The sequence below is a fragment of the Thunnus maccoyii genome, chromosome 11 (genome assembly GCF_910596095.1).
Source record: "Thunnus maccoyii chromosome 11, fThuMac1.1, whole genome shotgun sequence".
Classification (NCBI taxonomy): Eukaryota; Metazoa; Chordata; class Actinopteri; order Scombriformes; family Scombridae; genus Thunnus; species Thunnus maccoyii.
The window spans coordinates 18,200,992-18,220,042 of record NC_056543.1 but is presented as its reverse complement, the minus strand read 5'-3'; the positions used below and the strand labels follow the sequence as shown (position 1 = coordinate 18,220,042).

Genomic DNA, 19,051 nt, shown 5'->3' with positions numbered 1-19,051 from the left:
CTCTGTTGTTTCATTGTATCTCATTTAAGTTTATTTCCATTTTCAGTGTCTTTTAAGTATATTTGAGTGATTTTATGTGTGTAAATCACTTTGAATTGCCTTTATTTTTATCGAAAGGTGCTGTACAAATGCACGTATCTTAAGAAAGCCTAAATGTATCTAAAGTTCCTCCTACTAACAACCAACTGTAAGACACAACCATCATAGCCAATGTTAACTTACTTGTTCTCAGAACATTATTAATGTAATTGATATCATCTGAAAAAAAGATTATTATTATTTTCGGAAAGTTGCAGTTAATTTTCATATCATGTAAAATGAAAATACATCCTTTTCTTTAATACAAATTGCAGCTTTTATCCCAAATACAATTTTTCCACAAAGCCTTCAAAATGACTGACTGAGTTCCCTTTTATTACACTACACTAAGTCAACAATACAAATCATCCCAAGTGTTCTTGGAACTTAACTTGTCATCAGGATGTGATTTAACACGTTATTCAATAGATTAGGAGCCTGAACCAAGAGACCATGAGTCATAACTGACTTCTTCTGAGTTTTCCCTCCTCCTGCTGACCTAAGTATTGACATCAACCATCTCGTGTGAAGGTTCCCGGGAAAAAACCTAAATCAACATGGCAAATCACTCTGAGGAGGCCTGGACATGCCCTAATGACTAACAGACTAGTTCTTATTGCATAAGAAATCATAAACTCTTCCGAACTTCCCTGCAGACTACAGAAAGTATGCTATTTTAACATGCCATGATTGTAATTAACATATTAATGAAACAGCATAACAAAACATTAAAGACATTAAGGCAGAAATACATCTAAAATATTTAATATTTACAGCACACAAAAGGTTTTCAGACATTTACTGTATCTCAGACTTTAAAAGAGGAATGTGCTCAATGCTTAATAAAAAGTCAAACAATCAGAACCGTTTGCATGCTGATGACAAAATAAATATTTGTATACAATTTACAGCACGTAACAATCTCACAAACTTAAATATGTATAAATATTGTTTGATACAAAAGATAAGAAACAACTGAATATCAGGAATATCGAGACTTTGCATTTTTAAAGCTTCAGCATCACATAGTGTTTACATCTGAAATGTTACACAATAATCTGATGAAGAGATCCCCCAAAGATCTTTAATTTCTTCAATTGTTGCTCTTGTTTGACTTGGAGATGATGGTTATAACTGCAGCGCAGTAATATGAGAGGTGCTTCATCCGCCAACAATTACTGTTGTTAAAATTACTGTAATAAAAGGGTTAAGAAGTCAGGCAATGGCATCTGAAACAATATCTCATTATCTGATACGTCATTAGGTCCTCCAAGTGATTGCCTGTGTTGGAGTAAATTCATACCAGCGCAAGCACATGTCATGTAGTGAAGCAGCATCAGCGTTTAACGTTTCTGTCCCTGAGTGGTTTCAAGACCTGCGAGGCTCAAGTCCATGAGAGAGCTGGGTTAGCGTCCTTTGGTTGTCGATCACATTGAGCTGACGTACGTAGCTCCGCACTTCTGGGTGGTTCTTGCTGGCCAGAGGTGAATCTGGACCTGAGATGAGCAGTGTTGCAGAAAAATGTCACAAATTATGAGAAAAATGTCACAATGTAATCCCTAAAAATCAACAGAGAAAAACGGGGTGATTATTTTCTATTTCATCCCAGTTTTCATTGTTATGAAATGATCATTCGGGACTTACTGAATGGCTGACTCCGACAGTATCTCACTATCTTCACTGTATTCGCTATCATCCGCTGTGAGACAAAAAGCTATAATCAGCAGCAGATATCAGCAATTAATTGATCAGTTAAAAAGGACTGTCAGACGACAATCTGCACCTTCAAAGCCTCACCATTTTCTCAAAATTGACCAAATTGTCGATAACTGTCTTGTTGCCCTCATGAGTGAATGTCATGTCTGGGGGGAAAAAAACACAAGAAAAACACAGGGAGTGATGTTAGAAGTTTGTTGTAGAAGCAGTTCAACAACAGAACAACTGTGACACACAGGTCAAAATAATGTTACATTAAAAATAAACGGTCACGCCGACACTCTGACCTTTGATCAGCAGTGGCATGAAAGGAATGATGGGAGGCTCCAGCTTGGCAACTGTCAGTCGGTACGCTCGGTGGTTTCTGGACGGGTCCTGTGGAAACAGTCACACTGTTCTGAGATCTACCGTCACTGTGTTAAAACAGATCCATCACAGTGTCAGCCAGAGATGTTGCTGCTAAACCCACATTCAATTCTAACAACCAGCTGACTCTGCTAGACTCCTGATTTTCTATTCAGCGTTTGCTCAGACATAAAACCTAAAAAAATGGAGATGATTTGAAGTCAACAAAAAGAATGATTGGACATATAAAATGAGTTGTCTCAATTTACCATCAAGTTTTCAAATTCCACATAAAACTTCTTGAATTTGCTTGGAAGTTTCTGTAAAGACAGATGACAGTGGAGGTTAAAATGCTGTTTTGATATGATTAATAAACAAGCATAGACTGTGGACAGATACCCACCTCCCAGGTCTGACTCAGTCGGCTCACTGCTGGGTTACTTAGTCCCATAATGATAGCAAAGAAGGTGTTCAGATTCCTGTAGTCCTTACAGCTACGAAAGATATATGAAAAAGGTAAGAAAGAGTTGCAAGTAAACAAAACTACAAAGTGTGTCAAAGAAAACAAAGTGAGACAGAGAGCAGATGATGAAAAGAGGTCCACTTACTGAGCGGCAATCTTGATGAACTTCTTGAGAAGCTGCACTCGCTTGCTGAGCTGAGAACACAGACAGACCTCTGTGATCACCCAAAACTGAATTTCATTAAACCTCCTCAGGAACAGATCCAGGTTCACAGTGGTTTTCTTGACATTTTTCCTTCCAAATGTGTGGTAGATGAGTTCAAGCTGTTGGATACCAAAGAAAAACAGAACTGACCTTCATGTGAATAAAAATAGTGGATTAACTACTATATCGATCTTGCCAACTGATATTAAATCAGTTCTGTTAATGGCACCCGGTATCTGAGTCATACCTCATGTACACAGTGGAAAAGCTCCCAGTCATAGGAGGTCATGTGGTAAGCCACATCCTTAGAGCTCATCAACTCAAAGCCAGCCAGTGACCCTGAAGAGGGACCCTCCTGCTCAGGTAAAGGGGTCTAGAAAACAGGGGGAAAAACTATATTTTATATGTGATATTCATATAATCTATGATTTTGGGGTCAATTTTTGTACAAAGATCAGCAGAAAACATGTATGTAACGTGTAACAGCAACAGATTTTCAGAGATACACATACAACTTGGTGAGGAGTTCTACTTTTATATGATGAGAGAGTGTAAGAAGTGTTTTCTGGGAGAGATAAACACACCAAAGAATCCAACTGATCCCTCCGACAGGCAAACAGCCGACCATTGATGGTGAGTGTGGAGAACACTGAAACATCGTTGGGCTTGAAGACGACTTTCTCTGTACAACAAAAGCATAACACACAAGGGTGAAAAAAAGATTACATATTGTAGTTGGCATTTTATGGAAAATGATGCACACAATCAATTCAATGTAACAAAAACACAAAAAATGGATCCTACACAAGAAATATTGAAGTGACTAAGTTAGTTAGCATCGCTAGCAGTGCGGTCTAAGGATGGTAATATATTTCAGTTCAGACTGAGAAATATCCAAACAACTATTGGATGGATTTCCATGACAGTTTGTAAAGACACTCATGGTTCCTGAAGCCCTCTGACTTTGATGATCCTCTGACTTTCCTCTAGCACCATCAGCAAGTCAAACATTTCACATATCCTTTGAAATATTTCAGTGTCTGCTTAATGGATTAGCACACAATTTTGTATAGACATTAATGGTCCCCAGAGGACGTATCCTAATGACTTTGGTGATCCTCTAACTTTTCCTCTAGCACCATCACAAGGTTCACATTTGTTGAATGTCTTACCAATTTTAGATGGATTGTCATAAAATGTGGTGCACACATTCATGTCCCTCTTGGTGGACCCCTAACTTTTCATCTTGTGCCATTATCAGGTCAAAACTTTAATTTGCTCGCCTGTCTAAATACCTGCAAAACTAATAACATCCCCATCTGCCTCATTTGTACTTTGTGTTTCGTGTTAATTAGCTAATGTTAGTATGCTAACACGCTAAACTAAGATAATGAATATGGTAAAAACGATACCTGCTAAACATCAGTAGGCTGGTATTGTCATCATTGTGAGCATGTTAGCATGCTAATGTTGGTATTCGGCCCAAAGTACAGCCTCAAAGAGCTGCTTGCATGGCTATAGACTTGTGTGAATAAACATTGTTTAAATAAATATACTGTACGTCTTTATTTCTAAAAACTACTGTACAAGGTGATTGCAAAGTCTCAGTTTCCTAACTGCCTTCTGAAAATCCAGAGTGTACTGAACAGCCTTTTCACACTAATGACAATCTGAGAGATGATGATGGTATATGACACCATATATAGTACTATTATCATATCATACTATCTGTCCTTAAAAAGTAATTTTCTGCTTGGTTATAAACATACAAGCTGCAGCCTTGATTTTGTCTTGCTAAGCTAAAGTTAACTGATCTGAGATATGTGAGCTGTATGATAATAGTCTCCAGGCAAGAGAGCAGCCGCAGCTCTGTATTTGTTTACTTGCCAGTGGTGAAGAATGTCCAGGTCAAACATGGACTAGTAAGAGCTGCAGTGGAGCTGTCTGGCAGAGACAGTGGAACAGCACTACAGTAGGGAGCAGTAAGTGTCAGCAGCGGCCTCGTGCTGAATGTAATGAGACAAACTGAGCTCCGGTTTTTCTCAAGATGCTATGAAGGCCATTCCTTAGCACCTAATGTAGCAGCCAGTCAAAGTCAGCAAACTCAAAGCCATTAATTTTCCACTTAATCAGTCAGGGATTAATTAGTATAACACCCTGCTCGGGCTGTCCCTTGCGGTGTTTCCAATCATTTGATTAACATGTAGCTGCCGCCACTCTCACCTCCTGCCGAACTGAGGTTGACCAGGAGCAGGTCCTCTGCTGACCCCAGCTTGTCAGCCACAGCACTGATGACCTCCCTGACAGAGGCAGCTACGGGGGAGCGGATTGTGGTGTAGGTGTGGTCACAGCAGAAGACTTTAAACAGAACTGGACATATGAATCAGAGCAAACACAGGACTGTCAGCACAAAGGAATAATGAAGACGTAAAGCAGTACTGGACAGTTAGTAATACTTTGATTAATGCACTTGTTCCCATCTTAGGAGAGAAGAAGAAAAAATATGAACACCTTACTTTATGTCCCCCTATTTAACATTAGACAGTAGCATTTAATAAATGGTTTATAACACACTATAATGTAGTTGTGAGCCGATTATAAGAGTTTATTAATGTATTTGACAACAACTGTAACTCCTCCTGTGGACACCAATAAATGGAAGTTGGTGTATAAATAGATAATAAATGACAATATAGTAAAGCACAGTTGTAATAATATTAAATATGTCTTCATAGGAGACGTTATAATTGTTGATAAATATTGTACAAAACATTTATTTTAGTTTATATACTGCTTATAGATGCTTAACTGTAAATTCTTTTTCTAATTTTTATCACTTTTACCCATTTAACCATATAAAAATATTCAAATAACACATCCTGGGAAAGAAAAATTACTCCTTGGTTAAACTTTTCACAACTCATAAACATTTGTAACCTGTGACGACAGGAGTTTGCCAACACACAGTCAGAGTTCAACGAGAACCAAGCAAGAACTGGCCTCAATCAAGCATATGCTAACAGAAATGTCCATGTGTGTGATTGTGCAGACAAAAAAAGAGATAAAAACGCACAAAAAATCAGCATCAACAGAATTGTGTTTGTATTGTATTACATTGTTATCAGTAGCATGTGCATGGCCTGAGTGACATAAATTTAAAATATATAAATCATTCTAAATCATATTAGACAGATTAGAGAGACACGTTGAGGAATTAAAAACATTCAGTCCATTTCAGTATAGAGTTTCTGAGTCAATTTAAAACTCTTAACTGTGAAACATCCATCCTTTACATAGCACTGACATTGTCTCCTACTGTTTCAAATTTAACAAAAACACTCTACTCCAACATGAAGTTACAGTATGTCTACTGAAGATCAGGTGAGGTCAAGTCAATGCTAAATAAAAGTTTCAAACAGTAGATCTAATATAACAGTGGTGGACAGTCGTCCTTGAGTAGCAACAACAACAGTATATGATCCTCAGGACAATCCTTGTATGATACACTGACTCAGGCTTGTGTAGATATGCCCTTTACTCACTTTCATCATTACTCTTGATGGGCTGACGTTTCTGAAGCTTCTCATCTCCCATACTGAACTGCCGCAGCAGAACTTTGTGCTGTGACAGAGTTTAAACAGGTTCAGTCATCACAACAGTTACATAAAAACTATATAACATTATCTGCACATGAACTTTAATTTGAAAGTCTCATACCTTTTTCTGTGAGGATCTGGCATCTTCAGCACTAAAATGTGGGAAAAAAGTAACAATCAAACAATTAAACATACTAAAGTTAGGTAGTTGCAGCTTTGATTTGGCAGTTTTGAGATTGGGGCTCTTTGCATCATGACAGTTTTTTCATCTTTCTCTCCAAAACATCTTAAAAAAAAAAAAAGTGAACTTACTTGCGCTTTACGATTCTTTCCAACTCTGTTAGTTGATCCCTGAGGGGTGGAATCGCTTTTGCGTCATTAGATACCGCCATGAGAAACTCCTGCAACACACAACAACCTCTGAATAAGAAGAAGCTTCAGAAGAAGTAATAAGCGAACGAAAACGAGAGGTAATTTTGTAATTCGGTCGTCTGGCTGAGGTGGATTGCTGGAAAATATGGAGCTTTTAGCTTTATTGTGTTATCCATCTACCGTATCTGTCTGTCTGTCTATCGCCTGAGTGACCAGTCTTCAAAATATATAAAACACTGATGTATCAGGCACCACAAATTAATTCAGTTTAACATCTGAAATCAGATTAGAGGCACAAATGGAAGAACAAACAGTCAATATCATATAATCAATATTCATCATCTGGCCTTTTTGTCAGGGAAAGCCCAAAAATAAAAACTAGATTAACAAGCAGTAAAACTGTGAATAAATTACATCATGTTGCAAATATCTAATAGGAGCGAGTCTTATCATGGATCTCTGAATCGACATGAAACCCACGTCTATGATAATCACACCTGTGGCTTTGCTTTTTGTTTTCAAGATTTGTTTTATACCACTGTCGCTGAGAATTCGCGGTTCTGATTGGATGACAGGTGTCCATTAATTTTTAGTAACTGGACACGTCAGTTCTACATGAACACAGCAGTATTAAAATCAAGACAAGAACAGCAACAATGACATAAAGTCACATAACGGACATCAAGAAAAAAATATGAAAAATTTAGTGACTTTTTTGTTGTCAGTCATGTATGTTGTATGTATGATGACTTTGGAGTACTTCATGTCTTCTATTATTCTAACTTTGTATAAAGTTACATGTTGTTAGGCTGCAGCATTGTGCACTGTCACTAAAATCTAAATTACAAAAACATTCTAATAGAAACACAGATTTACTTTACATTGATTATTAAAGTGTTGCTGTTGATGATAATCTGGACCTATAACAGTGGTTACAACAGCACTCATATCTACAGCCTGACCTCTAGGAAGGCCACTGAGACGTCCTCCTCCTGCAGGTGATCCCCGTGTACAGCGGCCCACTGCATCACCAGGCGGATCACCCTGCGCTTGTTGTTAAGTGTGTAATCCAGCTTCTCCTGCGCAGAGCCCTGCGAGGCCTGAGCATGGTAGGTGCACAGCAGTTAAAGATCAAAACATTTAAGAAGGTAGAGGGGGGGAGAACATTTAATTGGGAAACATGGTGCCGATGCTGAAAGGATATTGGGCCATCAACACCGGACATAGCTGAGTGTTTGGTATGAAGACACAGTGCAGGAGCACAAAGTCATCTAAAGCTGAATCTGTGGAGGGAAAAAAAAGAGAGGAGGTCATGTCAAACACCTGTGACGCCAGTGTAAGAGCAGATCAAAGGCTGTCCAGAGCCATCAGACCTTGATCTACACGGCCCTGTTTCTGTCACCTGTGAGAGCAAATGAAAACCATATGGATCCACACAAGCGAGAGTAATTAGATCAGCTCTGTGATGTGTGGCTAATTATAGAGCAGAACAAGCAGGTCAGTGCAGAGCAGTAGGCAGAGGACAGAAGAGAGAAACGCTGAGCCAGAGGGAGTAAATACACTGCACAGAAACCCTTCACAGTAAATGATCTTCATATTGATAGATTGTATTAGATGGCACTAATCTGGCACACTGGATGTTGCACGGTGAGCAGTACCTGACTCTGTGAATTGAGAATCCAATCGCATCATTTCAAGGAGGTGCTCCAAAATCTTCTCCGGCGTCCCCGACATTACCTTGTATCTGGAGCGACACAGAATAAAACACACACCCTCCACTAATCAAGAAACACTGGCTCTTAATGCTTAATGACACGGCTGTGGCCCTCCACTGATTTGTGTTACTCGAACATGTGCCTGTGATTGCTTCATTTGATAACAATCCTATTTACAATCACAGAGTTCTTGGCCGGCTGAAGATTTAAGGGCAGTCTGGGCTAAGTGCCGCGAGAGAGAAGGCTAAAAAAAAAAAAAAAAAATGTGGGGGCATCTTTACGTGAAGGAGAATCAACACGATCCAGCCTCGGTTGTTTTCATTACTTGACAACCGGATCACAAGAGGGAGTCGCACAAGCCACGTTGTGTCTTCCCCACTTACGGGGGGGAGAACACAGTCTTGACACTCTTATGTGTGAGGAGCAGAGTTGATTAGAGGGCGACCCCGAACAAGTAATTGTGACTTGCCAGGCCTTCTTTTTCCCCTTGGAGCTAGGCCATTATTACCATTAATGTGTCTCTCTATATTACAGCGACCACGGTGCAGTGACAGATGCCTCAATTAAGATAACACTTGTTGGCCGCAGAGCACAGGATCGCTCTTGTGCTCGTGCTGCCTGCGCACTCAGGAAGCTGCTCACACTGGCTGAGAGAGTCCAATATTCACCAAGAACTTCCAGTGTTTTAAAGGATAGAACTGGTGAGATTTTATATTTTTCTTATTGCTATAAATCCCTTGAAAAATGTTTTCTATGTAGTCAAAGCTTGATGCAGCTTATTCCTCTGTGCCATAGACCTCCATTGTCACCCAAAAAACTATTACAAACATTTTTTACAAACAAAGACAAGTAAGAGGGAGCACACTACACCCATAGTATCATCTTTACACTGGCTCCCTGTCTTTTTTCTGGTTTACAAGGCTATGAATAGTTTACCACCTCCGTTTTTAGTACGACAACAGTATCCCTCCCACGATATTGCTAGACGCTGCCTTAGGTCATAAAACACTACAGCACTAAATGTACCAACAGTTATGACAAAGAAATATGGAGAAGCAGCGCTTTCTCATTATGGATCAAAACTGTGGAACAATCTGTTCATAAATATCTGCCATGCAACTTTGTATTCTGTATTCCTGGCACTTACTGAATCTTATTGAAAGTTTACTTAATTCTTTTTAAGAATTTTATTTGAAATTTTATTCCTATTATAACCTGCTTTCCTGTATTTTAATGCTCCATTTGCCACCATCTAATTTATTTGTTTTTTAAATGTTCTATTTTATTTATTTATTTTTTATTTAAAGCACCTTGAGTTTAAGTGTATGTATGAAGGAGCCCAAGATTATACCTTCAGCAGTCCAAAAACCCAAAGATATTGAGTTTACAATCATATATGACATTTTGAGAGGCTGAAACTAGAAAATGTTCACCATTTTTTCACTATTGTTGCTTGAAAAATTCATCAGTTCATCGAAAATAGTTGATTATTTTTCTGTCGTTAAACTAATTGATGAATCAATGAATCAACTAATCATTTCAGCTCTAAATAAGGTCAACAACAGATACACACAGGTGAGAGTTGGTGCATTTACTTGTAATGGGACGATGAGGCTCCCTGGACGGAGGTTCGGCTGCTGCTGAGACTCTTCTCTAACACCAGAACATCCTGACCATGCTCCTTCAGACGCACCGTGTTGGCCTCCACATCCTTCACAGTGAATACACATCAGTTAAGCATTTTACTATAAAAACAGATGACCTAAACAGAAGCTGATTGAGTTGGAATCCAAAACGGCCATGATCATGTTTACGATACACTGGAGGGTTGTATGTAGTTTTAGTGAGTATGAACAGACATTTCCACAACTGAGAATGGTATGTCATAAACTAAACACAGTGTTTACACCACCAGTCATCCTAAAATGGCAGACACGTTTGACTCCCTGCTTTCTGAAGAACTAGTTGTCATTTTACCTAATGCAGAGGCAGCGGTATGACACTGGGCTGTGTTACTGGGCTCTTCAGAAGACAGTCAGCACATAAGCTACAATAACTTTAGTGAGCAGGAGGTTTAAGCCAAGTGCCTAATATGTTACAATGTCTTCTTGCAAACTGGAAAAGACCACAAAGGGAATAAACACACTTATAATTATTAGTTTGCTGTTGTAAATCTGATGAGAAGTAAATCTTAATTTTAAAATTCAAAATTAATCAGACATTTGATTGTTTTTCTGGTGTCAAGTGGTGATTGTTACATCAATAAAAGATGTGCAATTACTCAAACTAGGGATTGGACTACTTATTTAAGTAGAGTACTTATTTAATAAGTTCTAACTGTTCTTCCAAGAGAGTAGATTATTTCTCAGTATTATTGTTGGATGATCAATGGCAAACATACAGCACTACACCCCTTATAAGGTAGCAGCGATCATGATGGTGGTTCAGTCTTTACAAACTCATTCTGTGCAGCCAAACATCACAGAGCTTTACCTTAAATTCTAGTGGAGATCCCAAAGCTTCCAAACATACCATATACAGTATACCAGGCTGAATATTTGCCAAATGCGTATAAAATCATGCACAAGAAATGCAGAATATGTCCTTTTGATGAAATGGTGCAGCCATGGAAAGATTTTGAATATTTTAATCTGTAAACATCATATAGCTTTGATGAAATGGAACAAGCTGATACAGAATACATGAATGTAATACTTTCACTCAGGTGGAATAAGTTGATAATAACAAACGTAAAGTAATGTAAGGACAAACAAAAGGTGAAACTGCATGTTAATAAATTGGTTATAAAAATATGTAATGTCATTAAGTTATCCAGCACTTCTACAGTAACAGATCTTTTTCACAACCATTTCATAACATTTACATATTTCAGGTATTATATTATTAGATTATAATATATTATGTCTCTGCTGCTGTATCTCAACTCAAGCAGGAATGTTTTGAACAGGTATTTATGTTGAGCACAGAGCTCACAGATGAAAGTTTTCCACACAAGTTTGTATCCACAGCTAATTAACCCCAAATATGCCATTTATTTACTATTTGATTTAGCTTGAAGCAACAGTCATTATGTTCATATTTCATATTTAGTAGGATCTTAAAGGGTGCAGAGGGCTGGTGTATTATCTCAAGAGGGGACATTGCTGCATTACTGAGTTTCTGCCAACAGAGGGCAATAGTGCTTTTTTTCACTGTTTCACTGTTACTGTAACACCATTAGGAGATGTGTTAAACAGAAACTCACCCTCAAAATCCGGTTGAAGTCCTCCTTGTCCACTCTCAGGAAGTGACAGTTGTCCTCTCTCAGGACAATGGAGGCAGCACGGGGGGCATCATTGACAAGAGCCAGCTTCCCAAAGTCATCTCCTTCATGAAGCGTGCAGACGACACCCTGCAGAGCACAGCAGACGCTAACTGATAAATCAATGTCATGGGCAGTGCAACATGATTAGCTTGATGCTTTAACAAACAGAGTGATTTAATCTGGGGAAACACCTACTTTTCCATAGATGACGACATTGACTGAGCCCTTTAGAATAATGTACCATGATGTGCCTTCCTCCCCTTGACTGAACACTGACAGACAAAAGAAAGAAAGAAAAGAATTGGTAGTCTTATATAACCTAATCTGGGACTTTCTGGACTAATGCCAACTCTGTAATGCATTTATAAATTCATTTATTTAGAACCAACTACATGAAAAGTGTGATCAGGGTTACATCAGTTATTTCATCACATTACTTACACACTGTTCCTGCCTTTGCATGGGACTCAAATATGAGCACTCCTGCCAGTTCTCTCTTTACCTGTGCAAGCAGAGGAGACAGATTTATAACCCAGGAAGGTTAATATCAGCATTCATTCTCTTTATTTATGGCTGTTGCAGCAGGGAGCCACTAAAAATGTGCAGCATTTTATCTGTGCAAAGTTGTATTTCCCCACTGGTACGGGGTGTATAATTGATTCAGAAAAAATTTAATTGGAGTTCATGGAAAGATATGCAGTGAGCAACAAATCCCACAAAGCAGCGACACAAATTGATGATTTTACTTGCAGAACATTTATAAATATTGTATGTGATGATTGGTGCTGAAATGAATACACACAAGCATGTGGTTGTGCAGTTTGCATGCTTGAATCTTTTCCTTTACTGTCAACACTTTGGTCTCAAATGTGATAAAAAAAAAAGTAGCTAAGCGTTGTTTTTATTGCTGCATTAAAAACACAGTGACAACAGGATTTATAGAAACTGTACTCACAGTGGTGGAGAGGTGAGATAAGGCCTTTATATGGAGCAGCTCTTCATAAATTATCTCCAAATCATCTGCTGCTCTTTCAGACGGACTACAAAACAGGAAATATGTAAATGAAATCACAACACCATCACACTGATTCACTTTATTTAATATTGTTTGAGATAACTGCTTCATAACCCTACTGTTTCCTGAGAATCATCCTCATGTGGGCGTCGGGCCCGATCTGCGAGAGAAGGAGCAGGGTGTCCTGCAGCTCCTCTAGGCTCTCCCTCCTCTCGTCCTCGCTGGGTAAAGGAGCGTCTTCCTGTTCATCATCCAGGAAACGGTAGAAAAGGTACTTGTCCTGGAAGCTCAGCTCCTGGTCCACTGCGTCACAACAACACAGCACAGACAGCGGGGTTTAAATTCAAAATCTCGGCTTTGCAGGTTACATGTGCGCAGACGCCGACATCACATGGAGTCTCACCATGGTTGAGAACACCTTCTTCCAACAGCACCTGCCACATGCCCACAGCTTGAATGCGAGAGTGGATGCATGAGCTCTGCTGCATTTGCCAGTCGACCAGCTCTGTCCCCACACAACACTGCCTAAGAAAGACACAAATCTATATAAGAACTTATATAAGGCTGTAACGTCATATGTCCCTAAACAGGGCGTTGCCATATAATAGCCTGAATGTTGAGAAACTATATAGCCTTGTATAAATAAAGGTTAAATCAAAAAAGAAATAAATAGATACGTGCAAAGGTGTCACATTCCCACGACATACCAAATTGATTTATATTGTTTTTTTGGACAAAATAATGACAGATTTATTAGAGTCATGTGGAAAAAATAAAAGATAATTAATGATGTGACAAGTAATTATAACACATTTTCTAAGTAACCCACCTACGCCTGCTCATGATCAAGTAACTGGCTTAAAAAAAAAAAAACAATACAATACAGCAAGACATGTACTACAGTCAATGTCTATGTATGTACTGGATGACTAATTTCAACCTGCAGTTATACATTTTTTTAACAACCTGTCAACACAACACATATTATCACCTTATAAAGTTGATACAGCAAACGTCTAGTGTAGCAAACATTTGCCTGTTTACATCTCCAGCAGATCACATTATCATTCATTTGGAGACATGTTTGTGTCCATCCGATGTATATTAGTGCAATAATCACTCTGTTTTTATAGCTTTGTTGTTGGCCTCCATCAACTCCTGAGGGAAATATCTGGCTCTTTAGCTGCTGAATGTTCCACTTTCTTCACCAGTTAGATGCTAGATGCTTATCACATCATTACATTGATTACCAGAGAATTCACTTCAAAATATTATTGTTTCTTCATAAATCACTAAACGGTTTAGATCCTAGATATATGTCAGATCTCCTGACCCAATACAAACCTTGCAGACCTCTCAGATCAGCTGGTTATGGATTACTGGTTATTCCCAGAGTCAAAACTAAACATGGTGAAGCTGCTTTTATTCTATGCTGCTCAAATGTGGAACAAATTGCCATGCTGACTACTTACAAATCCAAACTACCTGACTCACCTGTTTGCCATTGTTTTTGTGTAATTGTGTAATGCTCTGTATTTTGTGTGGTCCGATCTACAATTTTATATACATGCACAACTGATTACAAACCGACTTGCACTTTTTTATTATTGTCCTTATGATTTTTCTTTTCAAATTTATTTGTTTGTACGTTTTTATTATTTTTATTCTCTGTGCTGTTTTGTTTGCTCTTATTGTTTTTATCATTTGTTTTTAGGGCTTTTGCCTGTGTACTCTGTAAAGCACTTTGAGTTTCCTCTGGGTATGAAATGTGCTATATAAATAAAATTGCCTCGCCTTGCTACAGTTGGAAATGACACCGGTGAGAGTAAACAAAACAGTTAAGTTGTGGACTGTGAAACCAAAACAATGAGCTGAAAGACACTAAAACGCTTCATCGAGCTGAGGGTAATAATTTTCTGTGAGTTCATCATGAGGGACACATCTGATCCACTGTTGATATTAAAAACATTGATTGGTGCGGCTTTAAGTCAGTGCTGTCCAGACTGTTTTATTTTACCTGTTTGTTGCCTGTTCAGTTTTTCTTCTCTGTCTTTCAATGTTTACATGATCATCTTTGTAGTTTTTGATTGTGAATGACTTGTTTGTGTGTCTTAGTGTGTCTCTTTCACACATTTCTATTAGTATTAAGACGCCAACTAACCTGTACGTTTTCAGATGGTACTTTCTGTCTCGGATCATGTGAGGCGCTCTAGAGAGGATGGCGTTACGGAGAATTTTCCCCGCCCGCAGGATCTTTTCAGAGGGCACCTGCAAATTAGAATTTAGATAAAATCTCAGCACAGTAGAGGCCTGCAGAATGCCTGCCACATAAACAGGCAATAATTGACTGTTGCATACAGAGGTTATTGTGTTTACTACCTGAGAAATGCATTTAGGGTGAGGTTTGGCTGGATTTTCAATGAATGAAGTCTGCAAAATGAAATGAAAACAAAAAAATAACAGGGGTTGAAATAAATAACACATTACAGATGACAAAGAAACCGAGACTCTTCTGGTGATATAAGACTCAACATCACAGAAAATGGTGAAATGAAAGGTTTGTTGTTGCACATAGTAACTGACAATAAAAGACAACAGGAAAACAACATGTCAGACAAGTCACGATAAATAGCGGGTGTTTTTTACTCTTGCTGTGAAACACATGATGTCTTCCTCACTGCTGCTGTGTGACTCACAGTTGACATCATATGTTTATTAGCTGCCAATTTTAATTGAAGTTATGGTTTTCTATATTGCCACTGAGCTAAAGTAATAGTCTGTTAGCAGAGTCTTGACTGATGGATTTAATTGCTTAAACAGGACACAGATATTCATGTAAGTGTTGGATTTGTTGTTGTTTTTGTTTGTTTGAGTCCATGGGTTAGGCTGCTGGGCTGTGACATTTAAAATGCATTCTGCATGCTTCAGAGCACATCGTGACTCATGTATTTATGTGAGGGCTCTAAAGTCTCATCACTTATTTACAAGTAAATTAGCCCATTCAGTAGCCAAAGAAGCTGTGCTTTCATGGTTATTATTTGTATATGTTCAAGTAAAATTATAGCTGTGTTTGTTTGTTACATAACAGCAAAGCAAGCTATGGATTTCTCCTTTTTACATAACAGACTAATCTTGTCATCATGTTCTGGTTAAACTCTGTGTCAATCCCTCCACAGGAACAGAGCACAGGGCACAATAAATCTGCTGAAGTGCCACGTTATCAACCCAGTCAGAGGCCAGGAAACGACAACAGGAGAAAGGTGGGACAGGAAATGTTGTATGGAGACAAGAACTCCAGTCACCTTGTTTATATTTAGACTGACTTTAAATAAACTTCCCATTCTTATTTCTATCCTCTTCTGGAGAAGTGGGTGACCGTAAAGGGTGGTGTTACGTCAGGTGTAGTGGAAGTACAGAATGAGTTATAGTCTAGTAACATGAAGTCTTTGCTAGACAGGAACAAAGGTAATAAATGAGCATTGTCACAACAGCTTCTCTCTGTCACTAAATGATGTAAAATTAGTCTTGAATTAAATAAGTAATGTGTGTCAGCTTGTACAATGTCAGAGAAAGTACCTTATTCTGATGTTTGGAGACAGAAACAAATGAGTTGTTTCTTATGTTCTCTTTGTCCGGCATTCCTGGTCGGGAAAAATCAGAGTACTTAGTTAGAAAGTGCCTTTGGATCTGTGAAAAAGGTGGGAATAAATACTGAGATGACTAAGAAGTGTCCTCTCACCAACCCCAAAAGAAATGCACAGTTTAATGTATTTAATAGTAGTTAATGTACTAGTTAGTGTACTTTACTTGAACATACAGTACCAAGAAACTCATACTATTATGTAAAGTTTCCTGTTGGAAAACATATAAACAAAAAGCTGCATGAAAGTTGCCAGAGAGAGAATCCATTTAACCCTGGATACAACAACAAAATCATTTTTACATAAAGTGTAGTGAGACTTTTGAACTTTGAAATAGATGCAAAATACATTAAATTAATTTGTATGCATTATGAAATATGTACTGATATACATATATCGTACATATTGTGCATAATACTCAACATACATTGTCTAATTACACTAATTGTCTTCTTAATTGTTTATGCAGCTTTTATGCATTTTTTTTTTTTTACTTTAGAAATAGATTCTCTTTATTCATGAGATCAAATGAGAAACAATCCATTGTTGTAACCATTATGACCCAGAGAATGTGAAAATCCATAATGTTAAACAGCTCCTATTTTTCATTTGCATAATTTTATTAACTGTAGAGACATAATGAACCATTTGGGCTTTCATGTGTTTATCTTTATATTCAGAAATCTAAACTGAACAGTCAAATAATGTCGGTAATGTTCTAATTTAGGTTTCTTTCATTAGTTAAACATACTATTAGACAGTGATTCACTACATGGAGTTGTGATTATTATTGTAAAGATGTGGCGAAGTGATGTAAAAAATGAAAATCAAGAAACAAATACTTTTTTCAGTCTTCTTATTGGACTTGACAGCCTCAGAGATGGTTTGTTAGAGGCTTGCAGTTATTTTTCAGTGTTAAGAGTTTAAAGCTTGACTGTTCCCCTTCAGGACAAACAGTATAATCAGTCATGGCTGCTCAGTCACAATTGTATCTGCAGGAAAAACTCTATTCTTAGACTTGATTCTCAGACTGCTGATACCATGAAAAAACGATATAGTATCTGTACAATACACAGAGAGAGAAGGAGACATGTAATATTATGCTTGTGGCTCAACATCCAGGAATAACAGAAAAGTGTCTGTATCTCTTTAAACCTGCAGTGTGGAACTTTTACATATAAATGAACGTCCAGTACATTCAAACCCTGCCAAATGAGTTCACACAATGCTAATTAAGCCTATCACCGCCAGATAAATCTCTCTGCATTTCAAGTATACAGAATTTTTAAATCTCATGTCGGGCACGACATTCCCGTGCTTGCTGTTTCGCCGTTATTCGTGCAGCTCCTCTAGATTTTTAAAACGTTATCGGACCGAATGAATCAAATTCTGATAGTGAGTCATTTCGCGGGGGTTGTGTGATGCTCAAAACAATTTATCCATTGTTTTACAGCTGCAACAGTAAGTTACGGCCAGTATGTACTGGGACGAATCCAAGTGGGCTGGTGGGTTGTCAAAACATATCCGTTTTTACTGTCCCTCTCTGTGTGCCTGTCATTCAGGGCGCATATGAGAGTGTGCTGCATGCCAAGCCCCCTTTACTCTCACAGCCAGAGGAGGGGGACAAAAGTCCCGCACTCCAGCTTTAACTTTGTTCATTGTGTTCTGTGTAATTCCTGGTTATTTTTGTAAATGTTCTTCTCTGTAAGATTTTTCTTTTGTTATCCTCGTGTTGCGTAATATGTGTTAGCATTTAGACCATCTGACTACTGGGCAAACAAGGTCCAACAGGGAAAATATTTCTGGAAAATCTGGAAAAAAATATAATCTGTCATCCAAATGTGTCACCTACATTCACTCCTAAACTGAGTGCCATATTTTTTTAGTACAGGGCTAAAATAGACGACAGTCTATTTATAGCCTTGGAAAGTGTCCAATTTTGACAGAAGAGAGAGCGGTGTCAAACAAAGATCTTTTCCTAACCATAGTTTTAGAAGCCTAAACTTACTGTAACGAAACCTTAAATTTAGAGCTAGCAGATCAGAAAACGCTTATATTCTTCATTTTGGACCATCAAAGTACTGACAAATAGTGTCCTAACAATAGGGGCACCAGACCAGAAAACCCTTACATGTTTAATTCTGGAAAGCACCAACAAACAACCTACATATATAACCTGTATGTCAACTAGGCTGGAGGACTTGTGATATGTGAGGATATGGATATAGGATATGTGATTTTTAGTTGCTGGAATCATACACTTATTTTGGTGTCTTCCCTCTTCTTGCATGCCCTTGAACTGTATTTCTATTTATACGCTGCGTGTCTGTATAGAATCAGTGCTTGTTTGTTGTTGTATTGAGAAGTTAATACAGCTGTCCATCATTTTATTTGTGAAGCTGTCGTGCCGGTCCATGTGACATCATGCCACTCATTCAAGTGTCACATCAGTTCAATCATATCAGCAGGAATGAAGCATGAAAAATCTGAAAGTTATTATTTTGTCACAGTTGAAAGCAAAGCATTTCATTGCAATGGTGCATCGTTGCTTGGTACTTTAAAAGGTGCTCAGGTGGAGTA

The 19,051-nt window shown here is 38.2% G+C and overlaps 1 protein-coding gene across 5 annotated transcripts in view; it reads right to left on the bottom strand.

The window, feature by feature from the left end:
* Window positions 1-827: 827 nt before the first annotated feature.
* rapgef4a (Rap guanine nucleotide exchange factor 4a) overlaps window positions 828-19,051 on the bottom strand; it is a 39,611-nt gene continuing 21,387 nt past the window's right edge. For 4 of the 5 annotated variants that reach the window (XM_042426122.1, XM_042426125.1, XM_042426124.1 and 1 more), the window contains 26 exons: window positions 16,407-16,471; window positions 15,210-15,260; window positions 14,992-15,098; window positions 13,234-13,355; window positions 12,950-13,133; window positions 12,771-12,855; window positions 12,257-12,317; window positions 12,011-12,087; window positions 11,756-11,902; window positions 10,086-10,201; window positions 8,434-8,519; window positions 7,980-8,058; window positions 7,738-7,888; window positions 6,716-6,804; window positions 6,525-6,555; window positions 6,350-6,428; window positions 5,031-5,177; window positions 3,392-3,489; window positions 3,055-3,180; window positions 2,748-2,926; window positions 2,543-2,633; window positions 2,409-2,459; window positions 2,082-2,169; window positions 1,876-1,940; window positions 1,723-1,777; window positions 828-1,574 (listed from right to left, as the gene is read on the bottom strand). In XM_042426122.1, the coding sequence (XP_042282056.1) occupies window positions 1,447-1,574; window positions 1,723-1,777; window positions 1,876-1,940; window positions 2,082-2,169; window positions 2,409-2,459; window positions 2,543-2,633; window positions 2,748-2,926; window positions 3,055-3,180; window positions 3,392-3,489; window positions 5,031-5,177; window positions 6,350-6,428; window positions 6,525-6,555; window positions 6,716-6,804; window positions 7,738-7,888; window positions 7,980-8,058; window positions 8,434-8,519; window positions 10,086-10,201; window positions 11,756-11,902; window positions 12,011-12,087; window positions 12,257-12,317; window positions 12,771-12,855; window positions 12,950-13,133; window positions 13,234-13,355; window positions 14,992-15,098; window positions 15,210-15,260; window positions 16,407-16,471 (2,558 nt within the window). In that variant the 3' untranslated portion in view covers window positions 828-1,446. The remainder of the gene's footprint in view (window positions 1,575-1,722; window positions 1,778-1,875; window positions 1,941-2,081; window positions 2,170-2,408; window positions 2,460-2,542; window positions 2,634-2,747; window positions 2,927-3,054; window positions 3,181-3,391; window positions 3,490-5,030; window positions 5,178-6,349; window positions 6,429-6,524; window positions 6,556-6,715; window positions 6,805-7,737; window positions 7,889-7,979; window positions 8,059-8,433; window positions 8,520-10,085; window positions 10,202-11,755; window positions 11,903-12,010; window positions 12,088-12,256; window positions 12,318-12,770; window positions 12,856-12,949; window positions 13,134-13,233; window positions 13,356-14,991; window positions 15,099-15,209; window positions 15,261-16,406; window positions 16,472-19,051) is intronic. The other variant, XR_006098763.1, reaches the window with a different exon arrangement.